The sequence below is a fragment of the Xiphophorus couchianus genome, chromosome 2 (genome assembly GCF_001444195.1).
Source record: "Xiphophorus couchianus chromosome 2, X_couchianus-1.0, whole genome shotgun sequence".
Classification (NCBI taxonomy): Eukaryota; Metazoa; Chordata; class Actinopteri; order Cyprinodontiformes; family Poeciliidae; genus Xiphophorus; species Xiphophorus couchianus.
This window is the reverse complement of record NC_040229.1, coordinates 8,234,645-8,255,818: the sequence shown is the minus strand read 5'-3', so window position 1 is coordinate 8,255,818 and position 21,174 is coordinate 8,234,645. Positions and strand designations below refer to the sequence as shown.

Here is a 21,174-nt window from a genome sequence, read left to right as displayed (position 1 = left end):
CTCATAAAATTGTATTTAATCTAAAAACAAAAACTACATCTTTTCTCCATTTTTGCTGTTTGGGTCAAAATTGCTATTTTGTCATGTTTGACGTTCAAGGTAGCGATGAAAGAAGGAATGATGGAACAGGTGAGATGAAGATGGGAGTGTTTCAGACAGCAGAAATTGAGTTTTAGAGTGCAGAGATAACTAATGAGGGCTGGAAGAGGGGTTAAGGATCAATGAGAGGAACAGAGGAGCAGTTCAGATAGTGAAATTAAAGGCGAAGTATTTCTAAGTCAGAGAGGTTAGAAGGTAGGCGGATGGGAAATTTTAATCATGGTGGCTCTGAACGTGCAGCTTTTGGCAGACTGATGGTTTCTTTTGCTCTACTGGTGTAAAAGTTGAATGGCAATCGAGTGAGATGGCTTGAAACTCTAAGCAGAGGTTTGATGATTGATGACAAGTCCTTAGAAGGAATGAACTTTCTCCACAAAGTTCATCCACTGTGGACCAGGAAGTGAGTACAGGAAGGCTGAAATACTCTCCTACCAGCTGCATTGTCAGATATTCTCCTGCAGCAACCATTCCACATCCTGTAAATCCTCCTCTAACTCCGAAATGTTCTGCTGAAGTTTGAGTTTGGTACAGTTGGGACTGGTTACTCTAGTCAACAGGTGATGCCTGCTAAACCAAGCTTCACCTTTGACCTCATCATTCCTGCACACCAGGATGTAGTCTGTAGTTTCAGAAAGCTTGGTCTCTGTTCAGTTTTTTGCAGATGATGCAGTTGTGTTGGCCGGTTCATTGCCAAGAGATGGAGCTCCTCAGGGTTATAGTTGGTTGAAATGTGTCCCCCAGATCATTGTTGATGTTCTCACTTACTGTCAGAAATTGTTTGTAATGACTTTCGGTAGCAGTATGCCTCAGTTAGACACCATGTGTTGAAAGCGTTAGCTTATGCTAACATAAAAATTGTTTAGCTGGTGCGGTTGGCTTTTGAACTAAGCTGTCAAATGAATCAAACCCTTTGAAAGACCTGTTCCCTTCCTAGCCTGTGAGGGCGCTGCACTAAGAACCACTGAAGGAAATGACACAGAAACCTCGGAAAAAAACACTGAGAGCAACTTCCTTCTTCATGAAATGTAAACAAAAATGGAGTAGCGTCAGATTTTAGTGGTTATAAGATTTCTCTTTTGTCTTTGACAAAAAACACGAGCCATTTCTTCTGCTAATGCCAGACACGGGTCTTTGTTTCGGCTGTATTTATCCAGAATGCCTTGCGTTGTACTCTGCTTCCTGCTTTTGGAGCGGTCTCCAGTGTGCTTGGCGTTCACATATTCATTCAAACCGCACCAGAGTTCACTTACGCCGAACAGAGGCCGAGGTTTGTAGGAGGACCAGAGTTTACATCTTTGGTTCTCATCAGAGTTTGATTGTGTATTCACACCAAACAAAACGGACTTTCTAAACAATCTGAAGTTAAATTAAATCAGACCAAACAAGGCAGGTGTGAATGCACCGTTAACAGACCAGGCTTTAACTTAAACTTTTTACCCTAAAACAGCCCACCAAAGATTTAAAGTAAAACAGTAAAAGATGTGACAAAGCTTCATGTATGCAGTGAAGCACATCACCCGAGTCCTCGGCTCATTTTCCTCATCCCCACATTATCTCTTTCTTATCACATTCTGTCTCTTTCTCTCTGCGTCCTCCTCAGTATCTCTCACTCACCAGTTTCCTTCCTTTATTAAACAACAATCACCCATTCTTTCCCCTCACCCTTCAAGATGTGAGGGAGGTTTGTGTCTGCAGAAGCACCTCGAGTTTGACAACAGATATAAAAATCTGCTAGTTGAGCTAGGATGTTTTTTTAATCAATAGTAAGAAATTATTGACCGATAATGAGCTCCCATATCTGGCTGAAAAGTTACTTGTATGTTGATCTTTTTTTTTAAGCATACTAAGATATTTGCACTTAACAGTAAATCAAAAATACTTTGGGTTTTTGTAGAGTTAGAGCATGATATAAGCATTTCATATCAGTTAATATCGATAATTGTCAGTATAGATTATAATCAGATGTATTATCTATTGATATTGATCACATGTCTATTGCGTTTTATGTTATTCATTTATTGTCCACCCCCATGTAGTGTTGTTGTCAAATTTGCAACTTGGAGAATTTTACATAAAAATTTAGGACCCAGTACTAATCTGTGGAACAAAATAAAATTCATGACTTCATGACAAAAAAAAAACAACTAAAGTTGCTGCAGCCTGAAAAAAATGAATGGATCTTAACCAATGAAATATAAACTGGATCAGATGAAATTCTGATTATTTTGGCTCTATGCTATCTAGAATATCAGCCACTTATTGAATTTCCATTTCCCAAATCTTCTGTCTTTGTGCGTCTTGCTGTTTGCGGCAGGTTGGGCGAACCTCTTCACGACCCCCAGATTTTACAGATCTGAGTCTGTCACTCTCCAACTTTTCCACGTCTCCTCCCTGCGGCCGAGCTGCCGAAACCCGCCTGAATGAAATGTCCTTCCTCACAGGAGCCAGAAGGAGTTGTTAAAGCAGACATGAATTAATGATTGAATTAATTATCGGAGTCACATAGCGTACAATTAATTTTGTGGCTTTGCCTCAGTCTTTTCCCCCTCTTCCCATCTGTGCGTAGAGAATGTCAAGAAACATTTTCTAATTAATTTATATGTGATTATCAGGTCTGGCTTCTGGAAGGTCTTCACTTTCAATTTGTGACAGGCTCCAGCAGACGGGAGAGAAACTCTGAGAGATAGAGGAAGTGTGGATGAGGAGAAGGCGATTCTCCTGAAATACGCCCCAAAACGCAGACACACTCTTACAGTTGCTCTTTCTGTCTGACACGCAGTTTTAGATTAAAATGACTTCCACGATCTGAGCTGCCTCCTTGATCCGGGAGACTCTGAACAAAGCTGATTCCAGACTCTTCTGTAGAGCAAATCCCAAACGGAAACCAGATCATAGTCAGATCCAAACAGAAACCAGATCATAGTCAGATCCCAAACGGAAACCAGATCATAGTCAGATCCAAACAGAAACCAGATCATAGTCAGATCCAGGTTTTACAGAACACAGATTGACTGTATCAAATTCAAGCTGTGAACATCCATCCATCCATCCACCCATCCATCCATCCATCCACCCATGAATCCAATCATTAATCTATCTTTTCATAAATCCGTTTTGAACCAGTTGGTTTCCTCTAAGAGTTTCCATGAATAAAAGAGGAAAATAGTTTCACCAAATAGTTTCTGTTTTTTCTCAGTATCCGTTGAAAGCTTTGAAATGGAGATGCCCAGTAGGCCTCCTCTTTAGATGAGGATAGAGGGTTGGAATGAGAAACCCCTTATCCTGCAAATCGAGAGTTTTGTCTTTAGGCTGACCACCTTCTTCACCACAACAGACTGGAATAACTTCACTGGAGATGAATCTCATCATGTGGACCAACCAAAGCCAATTTAGAAACCAGTTGAGGGTGAGAAGTTCATCCGTTTGATTTATTAAAGCTTCAAGCTAGTTGAAAAAGACCAGCTTTGGAGTGTAACGTGTTCTCACCAGGCCTTTGTGGCCCCTGGAGGCCCCTGTTTTAACCACAGAGCCAGTCGTGTGCAGCCATGGAGAGCTTAGAGATTCCCAGGAGAGCAGATGATTAGCAGGTGGCTACAGAAGGAAAACATTAGAAATATGGTGTTTTAACACTAGCATTACCAGAGAAGGGTCATTTAACATTTCTACCTTTGGAGCACAGAGACGGGTCGACTGACCTGAAGGATTTTAGCTAGCATCCTTTAAGCCATTAAAGCTGAAGTATGTAACTTTTATAAAAAATATTTTTTTACAAATTTGTTGAAACTGTCACTTAGTCATGGCAATATGGGATGAAACAGATCATCTGTGGAAAAATCAAGCCACTAGATAAACAGTTTTCCTTTAACTGTAAGTTGTTTCGCCACCATTATCACACCTAGCAGCGAGTAAATTATGTTGATTGACAGCGCTAAGACCCTCCGCCTGGCTCTGATTGGTTGTTTTTGGGCATTTCTAAAGACAGCAGATGTTGCAAATAAATTTGTTTCACAGATTATCTCTTATCACTCTGTGACTGTTTCAGTAAATGTATAAGACACATATATATATATATATATATATGTATATATATATATATATATTAAAGTTACATACTGCAGCTTTAAGAAAAAGTTTCCATCTGTGAATATCATTATTTTCTCTAATTGTCTTCCGCCACAAAAAAAGAGGAGGAAGAAGCTGCTCATCCTCCCAACAGTGGCTCTGTCACCGTTTTCACCCCCGTCGTCCTCTGAACAGAAAAAAATTTGTTTAGTTTTTCCTCCTCGGTTTATCTTTCTTCGCATATTTGTAAATTTGCATGTTTGCTTCTTGCTCTTTTCTGCTGCTGTATGTATTTTGTAGATAAAAGTTCAGCAGTGCAGTTAAGAGAAATTAGTTGGGTAAACAGTGGTAAATGTCAATGATAAAGTTCTGTTGAAGCTCATCTGATTAGCGGGGCTACGCAGGTGTCTTATCTTGCCTGTGCAACAGAGGGTAAAATGGAAATGATTGCGTGGTCCTGAGCAGCAGATGCCTATCCCAGAAATGTCTATCTGCCGCCGAGCCGAGCCGAGCCTGCCGGACTCCGGGGACCCAGGGGTTCTGCGAGGAAGATCACGGAGAGGGGGAAGATGAGACGGAGAGAAGAAGGCGCCGTCGGGTCGCGCTTGTTGCCAGATTGAGGCCCTTTATCAGGCAGCGTTAGAAATGACAAGAGCGGTCATTAATGAGAAACGCCGGGTAGGCGGCATGAAAGCGGGAAAACAAATCAGAGGTGGCAATTTCTGGGAAAATCAGACAATTCCTCGAAGCTGCGTCTACCACTGTGGATAAACAATGCTCACTGTGTTCTGGACTTTAGGAAGGACGTATCGGACCCAGGGCCCCGAGGTTTGGGGCGCCCCAAAGATGTAGAATGTCTTTGTTATGAACAGTGGTGAACGTACTCAAACGCTGCACTTATGTTAAAGTTGAATTTATTTGTACATTTCAGCAACAAGTGCTTCATAAAAACATCTTACTTCATCAATTGTGAAAACAAGCAAAAAAAGTAGAGCTGGACAATGTGGCTGATGTAAGCTTTTCATATCAGTCAGTATCAGTAATTTTTTAAACTGATAATTAATGATTTGTTTTTTTGTTTTAAACATTTGAAATACTACCAAACTGCTGGCGTGACATTTCCTGTTTTATCCAGTTTTTACTCCATGCTGTTGCTCTTTTATTTTTTATTCAAGGCACGGTGCTGAAACTTTAACTGCTGCTCCGTAAATTACTCAACAGGTTGTTGCTAGGTAACCAAAGAGCAAGTGAGTTGCTAGGTAACCAAAGAGCGAGTGAGTTTGTTGATGCCACCAACCTAGCTTAGCTCGCTGTGAGAGGTTGAGCTATTAAAGCCTTTCCTCTGCCTACATCTCCCAGAATGCCTTGCGGTTCTGGACTAGGGTTCAGTGAATATTCTATACATTGAATATTGAGTAACCTATCAGAAGTATTTTCTATTGAAATTGATCGCCTGTCTATCGTGATATTGTTATTGATTTATTGTCCAACTCTACAATAAACATTACATTTTGTCAAATGACATCATCAAATTTATCAATGTACATCAAATATGTTGACATCAGTCCTGTGTATCATCTGCGTAGTCATGGTAACTAATCTTATTTCTTGTCATAACCTGAGCTAGAGGGATCATATAGATATAAAAAGGAGTCCCAGGTTTAAGCTTTGGTGTACAAAAATGTACTCTAGTAAAAGTAAACATTTTTACTTGAGTAAAAGAAAGTACTTTTATTCAAGCAGCAATGCATTTTTCTGTGTAGAAACTGGTGAGTTTTGAATGTTTTTGTCTGTTTCCAGCTAGATTTGTTTTAGCTGATTATGGTTGTGGAGAGGCAGCAGGGACTGAAATGGGAGTCAGCGTCAGGATTTGTCATTCAGCTGAGGCTAAACCCCACCTATTAGCGCCGGGTCGGAGCAGCACAGAGATAAAGATTTCCTGTTGTGTGGTGTCAAAAAATCAATAGCTCCGTCGCGATGAGCTCATTTGATATCAACAATAGTCTTTTTAAAAGTCAATTAGGCTGCATGGAGAATAACAGGTTCTGCTGCTTTTCCTAATGTCCAGATTTCCCAGGTCTGCTTTACGCTTCAGTCAGAGGCATTTCTCAGTCTGGGTTAAATCAGCAGTAAAGTTGTAATAATCAACATTCCTGCAGATTTAAGCATCTGAACCTCTAAAACTCTTACCTCCCATCTTTAGCTGAAACTTGCTTGGAATTTCTCCCGAACTGGTGGAGTTTTTTTCTTTTTTACTTAATAAGCATTTATTATTAATATGACACATCAGTTAAGATAACAGCCCACCTGCAGGTTTAATTAATTTTCCCTCCAAGTTGTGGAGATGGAGCTGTTAATCTGCCAGAGGAACAAATTCGTCCGTCATGTTCTTCCCCGTGTGTCCTGGACAGTTTACAGAAGAAATCCACGATGACGGCGTTTACCTGCAGGAGGAACGCTGAGACCACGTCGCATTCACTGACCTCTGAGACCACGTCGCATTCACTGACTTCTGTGACGGCATTGCATTCACTGACCTCTGAGACGACGTTGCATTCACTGACCTCTGAGACGGCGTCGCATTCACTGACCTCTGATTGTGTTGGATTTGCTAACCTTTTTTCATCCGTCCATCTATTTCTCCATCCATCCATCTATATATTCCTCCATCATCCATCCATCCATCCATCCATCATCCACCAGTAAAGTTTTTATTCAGTTTCTTAATGTAAATCCTTACTTTTATCATAAATTATTGTAATTTTCTTTAAATTATCTCAACCCTCTGTCAGTATTTGTCCATAAAGTATTTTTCCTGTGATTGCTGGGGAACCATCTCCATCCTTGCCCTTCCCGTTCCATCTCATCTCCCTCCGTCCCCTGCCTTGCCGTTCCTTTCCTCCATATCTCAGGACTCTCTCCTGTTTCCGTTCCTTCCCTCATAATAACTTTGATTTGTCTAATTTCACATTGACAGCGCGCATTAATTAAACCATCAGAAAGCGGCGCTGATCCATGAATCCGGTAACAACCTCCTCCTGGTCTCCGCCACCTTCACCTCGACACCCCCACCTGCTCCCTAATCCCCCGAACCCCCATCACCGCCACTCCTCGGTTAATTGCGTTAGTCATTTCATTAATGACGGCTGATTGTTTTATTGTGTTGGCTCGTCAAAGAGGCCTGGACGCCCCAGTGGCTGCCGAAGCGTCTGTATCGATAAGCCTTTGTGTGTGTGTGTGTGTGTGTGTATAGCCGCTGACGTGGGGGTGTGTGTGTGATAACGAGCTTTGCGCATTCAGGAATGGGTCATGTGTGTGTTTTTACCTCACATGCTGAATGTGGCAGTGAAGGGGAGGTTATGCGGGTCATTAAGAGGGTCTCTGGCTGACGGGGGGGGGGTAATTAGCAGGGATTAGGATTGTTGGAGGCCTCCGCTACCTCAGTGGACGCTGCTAACCTGTCGGGATTATCCAGCTGCTCTCATTAGTGGAAATGCAGTGATAGCAGCTCCACTGTCTGCATTGGTAGTGATGCTCTTCCCTTAAGTTTCTTCATTAAACCGTAACCATGGCGATATAATTCTCTCAGAACCTCTCCAGGTGATGTCACAGAAACATAAACACACTCCAGTTTGACTTTTAGTCAACATTTGCTGTAAAATTGGCAGTTTTTAATTACTTTTTCTACTTCATACTTACTGAATTTAAGCATTTTTATGTTAAAATGTTTTTTTTTTTGGATTATTATAAAAATGATGCTGCTGAGCTAGTAAGTAGCTACACTGTAAAAACAAAAAAATACTTTTCCACATAGAGCCAGGTTGGTTTTGAAAGCCTTATTTCCTCTTTAATTAGTTAAACAATGGTTTAAAAAGCTGCAGTGATCCAGAAATCTTCCCTGAAAGGTCACAGCGGGAGCAGACTGGTGTCAGACTGTTTCTAGGTTAATATCTGAGTTTCTTTACTGAGGTCAGATCCTCATGAAGTTTCACAATGAGGGTCAGAGGCGCCGCTCAGCCCGATAAGCGTCCCATGTGGCAAGGATTGGCCAATGGCAGGGAGGCGGACTGGACATTGATGGAGTGTGGAGATAAGCGGGGTCAGCGTGGCCGACCGCGGCCCGGTCAGACGATAGCAGGCGGGACGGAGGCCGGACTTTTGGACGCGTTCGTCCCGGTCCGGTCTGAGTCGAGCTCAGAGTTTCCTTCTGAAACGGCCGATCCTGATAACGCAGATAGCATCAGCTCCATAAAATGCGATCACGCCGGCACCTGTGTCACTGCGAGTCAGGAGGAACAAACCACTTCCTGAGCGATTTTCACCACAAAAGTGTTTCCGACAGAAACAGCAACGTGTTCAGCTTCTCTCTGACTTTCAGGGCTGTTTTATTAACTTAACGTCTTCTTCTTTCCTGTTCCCTCTGTAACCCCCCCACAGCCTCCCAACCCCCCCGGGGGGGCTGTGGGAAAGCCATTTTATCAGCGTCTGTCCGTTGTTCTCTGCTGGGGATAGATACAGAGAAGATAGATGAGTGTTTTGACATGGAGAGTGTTAGACAAACACTCTTATCTGGCCCGCCACTTTAGGCCGACCCCCCCTGAAACGGCAGAGGCGAGAGGAGGAGGAGGAGGAGTGGAGAGAGGGGGGGGGCAGGTTGGTTTCTGTTTTGATCAGATGAAGAGGTCAGGTCCAGAGGCTGCTCAAGTAATCTGTTAATCCCATCCAAACGCTCGCCACTTCCTTCATTTATCCTCAGATTTTTATGATTTGGTAGCAGGGGTGAGCGACTTAAAGCCAAATAAAAAATAGTTTTTTACATGTTTGTTGAAACTGTCATGACACTTTACTATGAGACTCGATTTATTCTGCCTTCTCCCAGTTAAATAGTAATAACCAATCAGAGCCAGGAGGCGGGTCTTGGCGCTGCCAATCACCCGTTTCCCTTCCCATTGGTCACTGCTGCGCTACAGCTAGCATAGTCTGTTGTGAATGCTCAAGCTAGTTACCTTAGCCTCAACGATGGCGGATAAACAGTTTTTCTGTAACCAACAGTTACAGTTGAACATTTAGCAGCAAGTACATGGGGTTGATTGACAGCATACATAATTTGAATCAGATGAAGCTAAAAGTAAAAAGTATTTTTTATTTTAAATACAAGTGTATATATATATATATATTTACAGTTTTGCTAAATTATGTTGTTCTTTAAATGGCTTTTCTTTTTTTTTTTTGAGTCTGTGTACTCCAGTTAATGATTAATCGACTGTGTGTGTGTTTACTGGATGGAAAGGTTAAAAATGACCTAAATAAATAGATAATTAAAGTTGTCTGTGATTCCTTTTCCCAAACTCCAAACTCGGGCCCTGGGTTGAGTCTGGATGGATGGGTCCGCCGGGCCCACCGGCTCTATCTGGGCTGCAGCAGGCTCCGACCGCAGCCTTCACCGCCATTCGTCTGCGCTTATCTTTTCACTTTGAGGAAGTGGACGGGAAGTTTCTCCCCCCAGTTTGAGCCGGTGGGACAGAAAGAGCAGGCCTGGCTGGGGTCAGACGCCCCCTGCTGGCAGGACCACGGCAGTGCCGCCTTCAGGGGGCTTGGCTTCTCCAGAGAACGAGGAAGAGGATTAGGGCAGAGAAAATAATTTAAAAAAGGATTTAATGTCAGAATCCAGTTTGTAAACTCTGAATTCTTAATATTCTCCAACAATTCTGACATTTTTTCCTCTAAGTTTTGACATTTTTTTCAGAATTTAGACTAATATTGCAATTATTAACTTTTTCTCAAAATTCTGACTTTAAAATGAGAATTCAGATTTTTTTCCGTACATTTTGACTTTTTTTCTCAGAACTTTGTCTTTAAGCTCAGAATTCTGGCTTTAATATTACAACTAACTTTTTCTCAAATTTTTGATTTTAGTCTCAGATTTATGACCCTTTTTATTCTCAAAATCAGAATTGTATAAATTGTTTTTGAGCCATCAGGTAATATAGTCTTATAATTCAAATTTAGCAAGTAAATTTGGGGCAGGCTTTCAGTGCAGCAACATGTGATTATTTTCATATACTAAGAACATAATTTACATACATATCAGAATATTTGTTTTTTTACTTGGATTTTGACATAGATTGACAGAGTATTAATTATGAGAAAAAGCCAGTTTCTGAGGAAACAAAGTAAAAACTTTGAGTTTAAAGTCTGAATGGCAGCCCTAATCATCTTCTGTAGAGTTTGAGTCGAGTTCGGCTGCGGCGGCGTTTCTTCCATCCGGGTCATTAAACGTTAAATTCCCTCCATTTAACCGAGATGTTGAACTGATGTCATCTTCTCCTGTTCTTCGCAGATGAGCTGCAGCTGAGCGATGAAGATGGTGGCAGCAGCGTGGTGGCGGTCAGAGACCTGCAGCCCGACACCGTCTGGGGCCCGGTGCCAGGAATCCTCCAATCAGACGGCAGCACAGAGGTAAGAGCTGCTTCTGCTGAGTGAACCCAACACGCTGCGATTTACGCATGAACTGCAGCTGCTGGTCCAGATGTGCATCGCAGAAGCTGTTTCTGAACAGCTGCAGCTTAAAAAAGTTAGGAGACCCCATTAAATACTAAATTATTTCCAAATTATGATTTATCCATCTCTGAAACAACTAACATAAACCTTGTCTTACTCATTAAAAAAATATAGCAGCTGAAATGTGCTTTCTAACTGAGAAAAAATGATCATATCATATCATAGCCTAACACAGGCTATGACAAAATAAAAATATGTGAATAAAGTCATAATAACACTAGAGATAAGTGTAGTGATGCAAGAATTAAGTCTTAATATTACCAGACTAAAGTCAAAATATAAGAAAAATGTCTGGATAACAAGAAAAAAAGTATGAAAATTAAGTCATAACATTAAGAGAATAAAATCGTACCACAGTAATAATACAAGATAAAGCTGTAATAATACGAGACAAAAAGTTGTAATAACACAAGAATAAAGCCATAGTTTTTCAAGAATAAAGTTGTAACAAGATTATTAATGCATTATCACAACTTTATTCTGGTAAGATTAAGATTTTATTGTAGTATCACTACCACATTATTCTCCTATTATTGCAACTTTTTGCTTATTTTGTTATGACTTTGTTGTCGTATTCCGAAATGTATTATTACAACTTTATTCTTGCAATAAATATACAAGTTTATTTTTGTATATTATTAGTATTTTTATTATTATTATTACTAGTGTAATATTTCAGTAATATATTAGTCGTACGACTTTATTCTCATTTTATTACGACTTTATTCTGATAATATTACGACTTTTTCTCTTAATGTTGTGACTTTTTTCATGTATTACTTCGTCTCTAGAGTCCATTTGCTCCGTAAAACATCTGCGTGCAGCATCTTCCATCTGTGCAGACCTTTTGCTGGTGAGGTCAGAGGTCAGCAGTGAGACAGTGAATGTAAACATCGGTATCATGTCAGCGTGTGAGAGCGTTGGAAATGAAAACAAGCCGGGCGTTTGTGTGCGATCCTTGGGAAGAGCGTGTGGGACCGGATGGAGCGCTATCAGAGCCTGACTCCGTGCATCATGTGGCGTCCATCTAATCATGTGATACTGATGCCGGGTGAGGCTTCCTGGACCGATGCACGAACACCGCTTCGTTCCTCCCCAGATTCTTCCCGGTGATCCCCGCTCTCTTTCCTTTCGGCTCGGTTTTAAGTTTGACATGGAAGTCCAGATCCGGACCCGTCCAGAACCAGGCTGATGTAATCCCGGCCCTCCTCCTGTTGCAGCCTCCTCCCCAGACGTCCGCCTGTCTTTTATCTCCTCATGGCGCCATCCTCCTGGACAACAAACCCCAGTGATTGATTCCTGCTTGATAGGCTCTCATTTCTAAGATTTCATTTATTATCAGTGCGCCTCTGAGTGTACAGATATATCTGTGTGTGGGGTGTGTGTGTGTGTGTGTGAGTTTCTAACCCATCAACTTTCGTTCTTCCCTTCCTCTCCTCCTTTTTCTGTCTGTTCAAGCGTTTTTATTCACATGGAAAGCGTCCCATCCTGACTGTTAAAAACCATTTTCGCTCTCCCATCCTTGCGCTGAAGGAGCCTTCGGTATCTGCAGGAGATAGTGGCTGTAATCTCACATTCCTCCTGTGTTTCTCCCCACTGTCACTCCACGTCCGCCCCGTCCCCTCCCTCTGGGGTCAGCAGGGGTCAGGGCCGTCTCATCCCGAACGCTCTGTGTATTTTGGGATGAGCCATCTCTTCAATTGCTTAATTGGAGCCATAAGAGCAGATTTATTTTATTTTTTTGTCCCCAAAAATGCAGCTGATGTAAATAATCTCACAAAATATGATGGCACAGCCTCTTTAAAGGGGATCTATTGTGCAAAATTCACATTTTGAACGTTTTTACACTTCCATTTGGATCTAAACTGCTTTAAAAATGGCCCAAGCGCTTAGAAAATGGCAATAAGTTAACTTTTTTTGGTGTCTGGAAATGTAGCCGTTTAAAAAACCCAGTCACATTCAACAGGCGATGTGCCGTTACCTAGCAACCACAGCAGAGTTCCGCCCGTTACCTAGCAACCCAAGCTGAGCTCCATTACAATTAGTCAGCTGGTTTTACAGCTGCACAACAGCTGCTGGAAAAGACGAGTGTTTTGTTGTTGACTTGCCATCCAGAAACCACTTGCTGTATTCTTGTTGGTTGCGCAGCAGGTTCCACTTCTGCTTTTCAAAGATATACGGTTGTATAATTGCGCATCTGTCTGCAGCCATTTTCATGTGCGAGTGTAAACGTTGAGTTTGGAGTCGTGTCCCCCAGCATCTTATTTGGATTTAAAGTGACAAGAGGCCCTTAACAAGCTAAAATGTGTTTATCTGAGAATAATTTTGTGCAAAAAATGTAACAAACATGTTTTGTAAAGGCCACAGACCCGTCATAATCTGTTCTAGGATAAAATGCGTAATGTTCTCACTTGGTGGTAAGATTTTACAGATCAACTCCAATTCCTTCAAATGAGGGAGCTTCTGGATCTGTTGTTAACTCAAAGAAGACCATCTCAGCTGTGAGCCAGTGGAAGGACTTTAGAACTGGGCGATGTGCTTTATCTTCCTGGTTTTAGTCGGAACACCAGCAGCAGCAGCTGGAGGACTGATTTTTCAGTAATCAATGCGACTAAAGATAAACGCATGGTTGAGTTTATCTAGATCTTACTGAGACATTAGTCCTCTAATCCTGGAAATGGATTTGGAGGTATGGTGTGAATCTAGCTCCACCGTGGGTGGAAGCCTGCCACCTGTAACCTCCGACGTTCTGCCTCACCAGACCGTCCTGGTCCTCCTTCCCCGCTGCTGCGGCTCGCTGTGAGGCCTGTTATCTCCCATTGATCCCAGCAGACCCTCGCAGAGCGCTGATGGTCGATTTGGACCAATGAGGAGTTGCCTTTTGATTGTGTGTTGGCGGCAGATGAGATCCGGCCGCCGCTCTCTCCCGCTGTCAGATCTCCTTCATTAGATTAGCTCCGTGTTAACTGGCCTGTGTCATATGGAAATCCTGCCATTTGCATCTCTTGAGAAAGAGGCGTAAAACCATTTATCTATTTAAATATATTCTGGCTGATATGGCTGTTGGACTTTAGAACAGGGTATAATGATGTTTACTGATGGACTGATCGGCTGGCTGCTGATTCCTCCCGGTTTTTGGTTCAGTGAACCGCCAGGTCCTCGTCAGCGAGCCTCCCATGGCAACCCGGCGTCAAGCAGCTGCTCCTCCGATTGGATCGCTCGCAACAAATCTGATATTATATCTGCTCTCTCTCTGATTGGATCCTGCTGTAATTAACTGATAATGCGGCTGCGCGTGATTGGCCTGAAGTTCGAGGATCGTTTGAAATTTTGAGCTTAGATGAAAGACGTTCTTGAAAGTGGGGGGATTGTCTAATCTGGAGTTTGTTGCATCTGTCGGACTGATGTCCAGGCTGACAAAAGGAGCAACATCTCTGCATTGTTCTGCAGCCGGCAGCTCACCCCACCCCTATCCTGTCTTTCGTGGAAAGGCGGCCTGAAGGCTCGATCCTAGAAGGAGCGGAGTAGTGGAGTTCAAAGCGTTATCACGCACCGAACGTCTTTTCATCATGTTTTAGAAACAAGCGTTCGCACTAATCCCCCAATAATCTCTCCAGGAGAACTGGGGCGATAAGGCGCGCCACCCACGGCTTTTCAAACACTTTTTGGTTAGTCTCTTCTACTCGTCGATTCCTCCACTTCCCCCTCCCCAGAAGGACGAGTGAAGGTGATCGTCGTCTCCTCCTCCTCTCCTTTCCTCACCGACTCCGAGTCTGTTTGTTTACATCCTGATCCTGATCTTTTGAGTTTATCTGGACTCATCAACAGTGTTTCTCTGCCTCTCTGTTTCCCTCGTTCCTCCGCCCATCAAATTAGAATGTTAATTAAAACGGTGCTCCTTCAGAAGATGACAAATCGATGATTACGGTGAGCGCTGAAGCACCTTCTGCGATGCCCCCCAGAAGAACGTCAAACACGAGGAACATTAAAGGGGATCTGGAGTGCTGGAGAAAGACTTTGTAGTGAAATTGTGAGGGAAAAAAACATATTATAGGGTTTTATGTGTTGGAAAATAACCAAAAAACTTTCTAAAATCATTTAAGTGTAGAAAACACTCAACAGATTCAACAGTGACATTATTATCCCAAAGCTGATCTGAGAAGTTTTGGCAGCTTTCTGTAGGTTGGAAAGACATCAGAAATGTCCTTAGAGAAGCAACTGTTGCTGCCCATCAATCTGGGAAGGGATGGAAGGTTATTTTTGAATATTACTAAAACAATTAATTGAATTGAATTAATCGTGATTAATCAATTATTGAAATGATTTTCAACTAACAAAGCAATCAATTAATCGGAGTACACAGAGTTAAGAAAAAAGTCAATTTGCTGAAAGAACGGCACACTGAGAGCAGTAAATAAGATAAAACTGTACAAACGTGTCGCAATTAATCAATTAATTACATGATAAATTAAATTGAGCTCAGTTATTTCCATTCTCATTATTAATAATTTGTGAAGGGCAGTTTGTTTATAGCTGCTTACTGTAAAATGTACTGGAGTAAAAGTTTAAAGTACCCATTATTAAATCTATTTAGGTGCAGGTACATGAATGAAGTTGTACTTTGCTACACTGCAAAAACACAACATCTTATCAAGTATTTTTGTTCTAGTTTCTGGTGCAAATATCTTTGTACACTTTTAATGAGGCAAAACTAACTTATAAGTACATTTTCAGCAAGAAATAGTAGCTTGTTTTCAGTCAATAATTACTTAATATTTCTTTAAAAGTACTAATTTCACTGGTAGATTATTTCACTAAATACAAGATACTTTTTACAATGCTATAAGTGAAATAATCTGCCAGTGGAACAATTACTATATTTTTTTCTTCTCAGCAATAAGGTATTATTGTCTTAAAACAAGCTACTATTTCTTGCTGAAAAGTTACTTATAAGTTAGTTTTGTCTCATTAAAAGTGTACAAAGATATTTGCACAAAAAACTAAACCAAAATTACTTGGTATTATTTTGTGTTTTTGTAGTGTTCAACCTGTAGAACCAGAGCCTCACTGCAAAAACACAAATCTTACCAAATCTAGTTAATAAAGAATAGTTTTTCAGCAAGGAATATGAGTTTGATTTCAGTCAATAATTGCTTAATATTGATTTTTTTAAAAGTACCAGATCCAATGGGAGGTTATTTTTATTTATTTTTTCCTTATTTAACCAGATAAACCCTGTTGAGATCTCATTTTCAAGAGGGACCTCACTTATAACAAAAGTTTCTTTCCCATGTTCTAAGTGAAATAATCTGCCAGTGAAACTAGTACTTTCTCATTAAAGTGTATAATATTAAAAATTATTTTCTTAAATGAGCTTGCTGAAAAGTTACTTGTAAGTAAGTTTTGTCTTTTAAAGTGTATTAAGTTATTTACACTAGAAACTAGACCAAAAATACTTGGTGAGGTTTTGTGTTTTGATGGTACATCCCACCAGTCCAGAGAAGCTCATCTTCCTGATAGAAACAGGAAAAAAAAAGATAAAACTCTGATCGAGTGAAAACCGGGACAGGAGAATAAGGTTCATTAACAGAAGCCAAACCTGGCAGAGGAAAAGTAAAATGTGATCGGAAGAGGAGAAACACAGAAGAGGAGGTGCTCATCACTCAGCTGCAGTGACTGGCTGCTATCTGCATCTGGCTGTCATCTGCAGCAGCTCCTGCAGGGCGGAGGAAGAGGAGGAGGACGACGAAGGAGGAGGTGGAAGTAGAGGGAAAACCTCTATCCGTCGTATCTCTGAGCTTCATCTCCGGCAGTTCAGGAGCCCGCTTTCCAAGAGTGCCTCATTTTCAAATCTCTTATCTCAGCCCCCGTTTTAAGTATCGCAGTTTTATACTTTTACATGTCATTTGCATGCAGCTCATCAACCCGGCTCCATCTTTTCTTCTTCTCTGAGGTGCACAGATGTGCAACCGGCGGGGGAATAAAGCTGCTCTAATTCACCCCAAACTGAACTGCCAGGGGAGGTTAGAGCGTAGAAAATGTCACACTGCAAAAACACAAAGTAGTACCAAGTATTTTAATATAGTTTCTGGTGCAAACATCTTAGTACACTTGAAATTAGACAAAAATAATTTACAAGTAACTTTTCAGCGAGATATAGGAGCTTGTTTTAACCCAATAGTTATTTAATATTGCTGAAAAAGTTATAGTTCCATTAGCAGATTATTTCAATAATAACAAGGAGAAATGTCTTGTTATATTAAGTGAAATAATATGTAAATAGAACCAGCACACTTTAATCAATATTAAGAAATTATTGATCTAAAATAGGCTCCTATATATTGCTGAAAATTTACTTCTAAGTTAGTTTTTGCTTATTCCAACTGTACTAAGATATTTCCCTAGAAAGTAGACCAAAAAGACTTGGTGACATTTTGTGATTTTTTTTTATAGTGCAAGTTTCACTTTCTGGACTTGCTTTCAAAATAAAAGCTAAACTAAGCTGGATTTTCGTGGCTGTAGCTACGTTGACATGCTGCAAAAACACAAAATTTTACCAAGTATTTTCTAGTTTCTGGTGCAAATATCTCAGTACACTTGAATTAAGACAAAACTAACTTTGAAGTAACTTTTCAGCAAGATATTTAGGCTTCTTTTAACTCAATGGTTATGTAATATTGCTGAAAATTACTACTTCCACTGGCTGATTATTTCACTTATAACAATAATTTTTTCCCATGTTATAAGTGAAATAATCTGCCATTGGAACAAGGATGTTTTCATTAATATTAAGGAATTATTAACTTTAAACAAGCTACTATATCTTGCTGAAAAGGTACTTGTCTTATTTCAAGTATATTAAGATATCCCCACCAGTATGATGGTGTATTAGGGCCTCTGTAGATAAAAAACAATAATTAAATTTCCACCAAAAAATTCATAAATGTTCTTTAAATTTCCTTGAAAAAAAAAAAGAAAATTTCTAAAAAGTTAGTTTTGTCTTATTTCAAGTATAGTAAAAATATTTGCACAAGAAACTACATAAAAATACTTGGTAATATTTTGTGTGTGTGTGGGTGTGTGTGTGTGTACCGGAGGTAAAAAGTGTGTTTGTATCGGCGAAGCGGATGAGAGTAGGTTTCAGATGTTTATCTGCCTTCCTTTTCTCCTTTGTGTTTTTGGAGGATTCACACAGTGACCTCTTTGTTTGGGACAGTGAGTGCAGCCCTCCAACCCGCCGGACTGCGGAGGAAAGAAAGCCATTTCCTGTAGAGATAGAATAAGAGACATGGAGGGAGAGATGGGATGATGGAATGAGAGTTGGCGAGAGGAAGCGAATCAAAGATTAAGAAAGAAAAGAGATGCATGAAGAAGAGGAAGGCCATGAAAGAGGAGAAGGGAGGAAAAGGATGAGCTGGACGATGGAATGAGTGAGTGAATGAAAGATGGTTGAAAAGGTCAGCGGAGCGGCTTATTAAATTCCAACCAGGTCAATTTAATTCAGGAGAGGAGGGGGGGAAACTCTGCGCTTCTGGAACGAGCTGTGAGAAATTTGAAAGCTGGCACAGGTGGATCAGGTGTCTTATTTTTCTGACTCTTCATTGACCTGCGTTGCTTCATGTTGTCCCACAGCTTGAAGTGAATAAAGTGACCTGAAGCAGAATGAAGCAAAGGAGATCGTTCCTGTGAGAGTCTGAAGATTTTCTGCTTTTCATATATTATGATTCTACAACTTTTCCACTTGTGTTCTGGCTTTCAGCTCATGATAGTTTTAGGTTGTTTTTTCCCACCTGATTCTGTTCGATTGGGGACCAAAGTTGCAACATTTGATACATTTTCAGCTGCTGTGGTTCTCTTTCACAAACCATCCAAACTCTTTGAAAAACCTGTTTCCCTCCTCGCCTGTAGGGGCGCTGCACCAAGAACCACAGAAGGAAACAACACGAAAACCTCTGAAAAAGACATTGAGCGCAATGTCCAGAAATTATGTGGCATCAGATTTCAGCGTTTGTAAGGTTTCTATTGTGTCTTTTGACAAATGAAGACAAGCATTTTGCGCGGTGCCGCTAAGTTAACGCGTTTGTTTTGGTTGTATTTACCCAGAATCCCCTGCTCTGTAGTTTGCTTCCTGCTAGACCGCTTCGAACCAGAGAGGAGTTAATTTCAACCGAACTGAGACCGAGATTTGTAGGCGGACCAGTTTGCTTTTTTAATCCGTTCACACCTCCACAACCGAACCAGCCTTTCTAGATAAATGAACGTTTGATTAAAGCGGACTAAACAGGGCTGGTGTGAATTCACTCTTAATCATCTCAATCCATCATTATGACTCTTGAGTGTGATTCAAATGAGACAACCTGTATTTGTTTTAAAGTTGCACTAAAAAGCAGCCATGTTTGCTTTACAAACTTCACTGTGTGAGAGTCCAGCTGTCTTCTCATAGATCATTGACCTGCATGTTTTACATGCAGTGACCTGCAGGTCGTCCCGCTGTAAACCATATTAGACGGTTTGCAGCAGTGAGACAGATGTGTTCGGTGATTTGCATAAACAAACATATCTTATTTCCCACTGCAGCCGTTGACAGCTGCTAGTGAGAAGTCTTAATCTGCTCAGCCCTCAGAAATTTCACTGCAAAACACAAAGTCTGACCACGTATTTCTGGTCTAGTTTCTACTGCAAATGTCAAATAAAGCAAAATTAACTTTAAAACAGTTACTGTTTTAAACAGTAACTGTTTAAAAGTTAAAAATGTTCAAGATTTTACATTTTCTGAGTTTCAAAGTCGAAACTTTTTGACTTTTCTTTCTAGAAAATTTCTATGATTAATCTCAAAATTAAAAAAAGTTTTTTTTAACAGTAAATTTTTGACTTTTGAAACTCAGAAATATCCTTGTTTTTTCTAGAAAATGTTTCCTAAAAAGTTTTTCAGCAAGAATTTACTCGTTTTCTTTCTATCTACAATGGCAATAAATACACCTTTGTGTTAGTGTAAATATCTTAGTATTCCTGAAATAAAACAAAACTAACTTATAAGTAACTTTTCAGCAAGAATGTAGTCTTGTTTTAATTCTGTAATGTCTTAATATTAATTAAAAACTTCTGGTTCCACTGGCAGTTTCTTTCCTTCATCAAATCCTTTGTTATAAGTGAAATAATCTGCCAGTGGAACTTGAACTTTTTAATAATATTTAGGAATTAAGGAATTATTTTCTTAAAACAAGCTTCTATATCTTGCTGAAAAGTTACTTGTCATTTGTTTTTTTATTTCCAGTGAACTAAGATATTTACACTAGAAACTAGACAAAAACTATGTGGTAAAACTTTGTGTTTTTGCAGTGTCTCAATGCAACTGCAGCCACAAAAATCTGTCAAAGTTTATCTTTTTTAAGCAAATCCAGAAGTTTTAAACAAGAAAATCACAAAAATCTTACCAAGTATTTTTGGTCTAGTTTCCAGTTCAAATATCTTAGTTCACTTGAGATAAGAGACACTAAGTTCCAAGTAACTTTTTAGCAAAATATGCAGCTTGTTTGAAGAAAATAATTACTTAATATTTATGAAATTGTATTTATTCCATTGGAGATTATTTCACTCATTCCAAAATATGTTTCTGATGTTATAACTGAAATAATCTGCCAGTGGAAGTAGAATTTTTTCATCAATATTAAGGAATTATTGACTTAAAATGAGCTCCTACCTTTCTATAAAGAGAATTTTGTCCTTTTTTTCAAGTGTATTTGTACTAGAAACCAGACCAAAAATACTTGGTGAGGTTTTGTGTTTTTGCAGCGTTCCTCCTCATCGTCACCATCAGCGACTGTTCATCCCAATGCTGAATGAGGCGAACGGAGGGAGAAAATGAAAAATCAGCTGCCATCATTTGCATTCAGGTTTTATCTGGAAGGAGGAGGGCGTTTTCCAGTCCGATAAGGAGAGGGCGTCGCAGGCTGCACTGGGGGGGTGATTGTTATACGTGAAGCGAGTTGAGGGGAAGAAGGTAGCTCTGGAGTTCAGCCGCTGTGTGTTTGTGCAGCAGCAGCACAGCGTGCAGGGAGGAAGAGGAGGGCGGTTATAATATCAGACCAAATAATTAGATTCGCTATCGTGGCGGCGGCAGCAGTGCGGGGGATCAGGCAGATTAAAGCCGGGGCTCGGAGCTCGTTAATATTCATGAGGGGACCGGGGTCCGGGCGCGGGGCTTAGACTGCGGCTCAAAGACTCTCCACTGGCTGATGGGGGCTTAAGGCGGCGCTCTCAACCAAGATGAAGCTCCGCCGGGGGGGAGACATCCAGCTGATAGATGGAGAGCCAACGGATGGTTCAGGTGGCAGAGAACACTGCAAAAACTCAAAACCTGACCAAGTATTTCAGGTTAAGTTTATAGAACAAATAAACTTTTCCATCCCAGGACCCTCAAAGAGTGTTAAACCCCACAAACACAGAAAACGC

The 21,174-nt window shown here is 40.6% G+C and overlaps 1 protein-coding gene across 1 annotated transcript in view; it reads left to right on the top strand.

Annotated features, from left to right (window-relative positions):
• zfpm1 (zinc finger protein, FOG family member 1) overlaps positions 1-21,174 on the top strand; it is a 103,691-nt gene that overhangs the window by 68,946 nt on the left and 13,571 nt on the right. The window contains exon 4 of the mRNA XM_028003716.1: positions 10,502-10,620. Within this exon, the coding sequence (XP_027859517.1) occupies positions 10,502-10,620 (119 nt within the window). The remainder of the gene's footprint in view (positions 1-10,501; positions 10,621-21,174) is intronic.